The 4733-nt window shown below is 46.2% G+C and overlaps 1 protein-coding gene across 1 annotated transcript; it reads left to right on the forward strand.

Annotated features, from left to right (window-relative positions):
• Positions 1–317: 317 nt before the first annotated feature.
• Positions 318–4728, forward strand: LOC144741511 (integrin beta-1-like; the record flags this gene model as incomplete). Its single annotated transcript, XM_078624033.1, is given in 21 exon segments — positions 318–378; positions 686–771; positions 1101–1271; positions 1273–1321; positions 1399–1485; positions 1488–1568; positions 1773–1822; positions 1824–1866; positions 1869–1900; positions 1902–2012; positions 2541–2696; positions 2777–2797; positions 2799–2831; positions 2833–2874; positions 3358–3447; positions 3613–3660; positions 3663–3755; positions 3964–4166; positions 4248–4269; positions 4271–4487; positions 4564–4728. Coding segments are annotated over 21 exon segments (1861 nt in total), but the record flags the coding sequence as incomplete, so codon positions are not given.
• Between the last annotated feature and the right edge of the window lie 5 nt (positions 4729–4733).

The following is a 4733-nucleotide window of genomic DNA, read 5'->3' on the forward strand; positions in this document are numbered from 1 at the left end:
GTGTGTGTGTGTGTGTGTGTGTGTGTGTGTGTGTGTGGTGTGTGTGTGTATGTGGCAGTGGTCTGAAGTGAATTTGTGGGCTGTTGCCTGTAACTGCCTGTAAATAGCCAGGCAGCTGCCAGGAGATAAATGATTAAGTGCAATTATAACGGAGCTATGATATTCAGTGTCATCTCTCAGAGCCTTTCAGCCTTTCAGATCGTCTTTGTCCAGGAAATGATGAATTCAAACAAACACCTACATCTATTATTGATAGTGAAGATACTCGCTCTTTTTGCGACAACAACATTTTTGACAGCTGTTTTTGTCTTTGACAGATGGACGTGAAGCTGCTCTTGATAGCAGCATTATTAGGAGTCGTCTGTCACGCTCAGAAAGGTAACTCACCCTCTGTTTAAGGCTGAACAAACTGCCTGTTAGCTGTAACATAATATCACACGACGTCAGCGTGTCCAGGAAACGCACCAGCTGTCCCAGCTTCAACTTCATGATGTGACGGAGTAAAGCTCCACCTCAGCATCACGGCGATTAGAGGGAGAATGGAAAAGAGAGAAGTCTGTGCAGATGGGCTGTTCCAAATGAACTGATGTATAAACACTGGGGGGCTTAGCAGGCTGCTTACTCTGCAGGGACTGTGCTGTACCCTCTAACTTTGCCTCCTCTTCCCTCTTTGTTTTCCATCCAGAGGGGAATGAGTGCATCAATGCCAATGCCAAATACTGTGGGGAGTGTATCCAGGCTGGAGCCAAATGTGGCTGGTGTACAGATCCAGTATGTGAATCCAAGCAGTCAGCTTTCTTCAGTAATGCAGTTTGATGCCATTAGATAGATATTTATCTGCAGAGCCAGTCAAACAGAAGTGTTGTAGATGTTTCTTTTGTTTGTCCATCCAGTCTGATCTTTGATAATGTTGATTTTGATGATTTTGATTTGATGAAATCAGAGGCAAAAATAATGTATGTAAAATACTGTGACTCCCATCATTGACTTCGGTACCAGCTATTTCCTGGAAAATTTGAATGATGTCATGTTTGTAACATGCAGAATCATCCTGAGAGAATGACATCATCACTTTTTTAAGCTGTCTGTTCTCCTCTCAGGAATTCCTGAAACAGGGTGAGACTGTGTCGACTCGATGTGACGAGCTGCAGTCTCTGAAGAGCCGAGGTTGTAAAGATCAAATGATCGAGAACCCGCGTGGAGAACAGAGGGTCCTTCAGAACAAAATGGTGACAAATCGCAGAATGGTAGCTGGGAAACTGAAGCCAGAGGGACATCACACAGATCCAGCCCCAGAAGCTCAGTTTGACCCTCAGATCTGGTGAGCCACAAAGCTCGTGCTGTGAAAATATGGATCACACTTACCACAGATTTAACACATGAATGATGTGTGTCCAGGTGAACCTCAGTCCTTCAACTTAAAGTTCAAACGGGCTGAAGATTATCCAATCGACCTGTACTACTTGATGGACTTGTCCTACTCCATGAAGACGATCTGGAGAATGTGAAGAACCTGGGAACAAGTTTGATGCTTGAAATGTCAAAGATCACGTCCGACTTCAGGATAGGTGAAGATTCAAACTTAAACATTCCCATCTAGAAATAAATCACAACTATGAGTCTACAGATCCAAATCTCAGTAGTCGGTGGTATATGCATTGAATTGCTACTGAGATGTTCTTTTGTGCCGCCAAAGCTCCAGTGACCTGCACAAACAACGAGTGTCACCTTAGTCCTCTAAAGTCACAATGAACCAATCTCTCTTTTTTAAGGCTTTGGTTCCTTCGTGGAGAAAACTGTGATGCCCTACATCAGCACGACCCCCTGCCAAGCTGCTGAACCCATGCACTGGTGACCAGAACTGCACCAGCCGTTCAGTTACAAGAACGTCCTGAAGCTGGACCAACGACGGCAAGAAGTTCAATACCCTGGTGGGTCAGCAGCACATCTCGGGAAACCTGGACTCCCCTGAGGGCGGCTTTGATGCCATCATGCAAGTTGCAGTGTGTGGGGTGAGTATGCACTCTTCTCTGGAAATTCTTATATCCTGCTGCTGACGCCATCAGTCATCAAGATAAAGAACCATGCGGCAAGACTTATGTGCAAAAAGCATCTGCATCCAGATACAAGATTCTCCACATCGGGTTCTTAGCATCAAATAATGAATGAAAAACAGTCTCAGCTGAAAAAAAGCACCAGTGTTATGAGAACAAGGTTATACAACAAGTAAAACATACAGTTCGACGTTCAATTGTTCTGAACAACCATTATTTTTTATGATATTCTTATATGCCACAACCAGGGGGCAGGTATAATATTGTGACCCTCAGTTAGCTCCCAGTTTGGGTGCAAATAATCCCACTGAGGTTCATAATTTAAGGTACTGTTCCCACAATGATGGCTCTTGTCTGAAGGGATACGGTGCAAATAAATATATACAGTACTTTATGACTCCTTTGTGTTTACAAGCAGATTTCTGTACTTGACGTGCAGTGAATGTTGATGTGCTCAGATGTTTCTACTCCGTTTTCATCTGTCAGGACCAGATTGGCTGGAGGAATGTGACTCGTCTGCTGGTGTTCTCCACTGATGCCGGCTTCCACTTTGCTGGAGACGGCAAGTTGGGTGGCATCGTCCTACCGAATGATGGAAAGTGTCACTTAGAGAACAATGTATACACCATGAGCCACTACTATGTAAGTAGCTTACCGTGTTCCCCCTCTGCCGGCGCCTCATGCCAAACAGTAGTGTTTATTGTCCATCTTTCTGTCTAAAGGACTACCCCTCCATCGCTCACACTGGTTCAGAAGCTCAGCGACAACAACATTCAAAACCATATTTGCTGTCACAGAAGAGTTTCAGCCAGTTTACCAAGTTAGTTCTCTCTCTTCCACATTGTCTCTAAATGAAATGAGCTAAATAAAGAAATTTATGTTCACACTCGTCGTGATTTGTTTTGTCGTTGAAATGTGCGACGTCGGTCGTCCAAAACAACTTTATCACTAATACTGCATGTAGTTCAGATGTCATCTTTTACTACATAGTTCATCTGTCATTAGTGCCTTCGGCCATGCAGCTGCGTTCCAGGCTGAGTCGACCCTACTTCCATCAGAGCTCTGTCATCATGGGCTCCTTACAGCAGCTCCAGAGTGCTTCCGAGCCAGAATAATCTCTTAATTACATGGCTGGAATTAGTGTTGTGTCTGTTTGAATTTGGACTGAAATGTTTGAAATAGTATTTTTGTAACTGCTCAGATGTAGTTAAGAGCTGCAGCTGGCAGAAGGGCCACGTATGTTAGTAGGAAACCATTCTGTGTTTTTAGAAAGACTTTGGTCTAACGTTCTCCTTCCTTCTAGGAGCTGAAAAATCTGATACCAAAGTCTGCTGTGGGCACTCTGTCCGCCAACTCCAGCAATGTCATCAACCTTATTATAGACGCTTACAATGTAAGTACAGCGCTATTTGAAAAGTGAGACTTCTCGTCTCGGTTTTGAAAACCAGTCCTGTCAATAAAAGCTCAGCTAAGCTCCTGTGTGTCGTCCAAACAAAGCTTCACATCACATTCCAGTGCCGAAAATCACAACATGGTGTTATCTCTGCATTTTTCACAGTCGCTCTCCTCCGAGGTCATTCTGGAGAACAGCAAGCTTCCAGAGGGGCGTGGACCATCGCATACACGTCGCGCTGTAAGAACGGGCTGGTTAGTGAGGGGGAGAACGGACGGAAATGCTCCAATATCTCCATTGGAGACGAGGTTAGCATGATCTACCAGCATGAAATGTGAATGAGAAGACAATGAGAGACAAAGAAATCTGATCAGTGGCCAAGTATTGCAGAGAGTTTTTCTTTGTTGAATCCTGAAAAAAGCTCTGTTATATAGTTAATTCACAGCTCTGGAAACTCCCACCCCCCCCTGTTTTTTGAGGAAGACTCCTCTAGCGGTTTCTCTCCTCCTCTCCCAGGTCACGTTCAGCATCAGTGTGACATCGAAGGGCTGTCCAAAGCAAGGAAAGCCCGAGACGATCAAGATCAAACCTCTGGGATTCACGGAAGAGGTGGAGATTCACCTCAACTTCATCTGCGAGTGCGAATGCCACAAGGACGGTATGAAGAACAGTGAACATTGCCACTTCGGGAACGGCACCTATGAATGTGGCGCTTGCAAGTAAGTTTGAATGGATCTCAGTGTCAGTGGTCCTCAGCAGCACCATGTCACGTCCTCCTCTGCCCTCTCCTTTGACCTCAGGTGTAACGAAGGACGCGTGGGCCCGACACTGTGAGTGCAGCAGCAATGACGTGGCAACAGAGGACATGGACCGGACCTGCCGCAAAGACAACGGTACTGACATCTGCAGCAACAACGGCGAGTGTGTGTGTGGCACGTGTGAGTGCAAGAAGAGAGAGAATCCTGAGGAGAGGTACAGCGGACAGTACTGCGAGTGTGACAACTTCAACTGTGACCGCTCTGGCAACAAACTGTGCGGAGGTGAGTCAGACCGACGACGGCGGCGAAGCTGCGTAAAGGACGATGTCACTCGTTCCCGTCTGTTGTGTTATCCCAGGACATGGACGCTGCGAGTGCAGGGTGTGTGTGTGTGACCCGCTGTGGACGGGCAGCGCCTGCGACTGCTCTCTGGACTCCAGCACGTGTTTGGCCAGCAACAAGCAGATTTGTAACGGCAGAGGCGTGTGTGAATGTGGCACATGTAAGTGCACCGACCCCAAATTCCAG

This window comes from Lampetra planeri, unplaced genomic scaffold (assembly GCF_965212315.1).
Source record: "Lampetra planeri unplaced genomic scaffold, kcLamPlan1.2.h2 scaffold_578, whole genome shotgun sequence".
In the NCBI taxonomy this organism is placed as follows: Eukaryota; Metazoa; Chordata; class Hyperoartia; order Petromyzontiformes; family Petromyzontidae; genus Lampetra; species Lampetra planeri.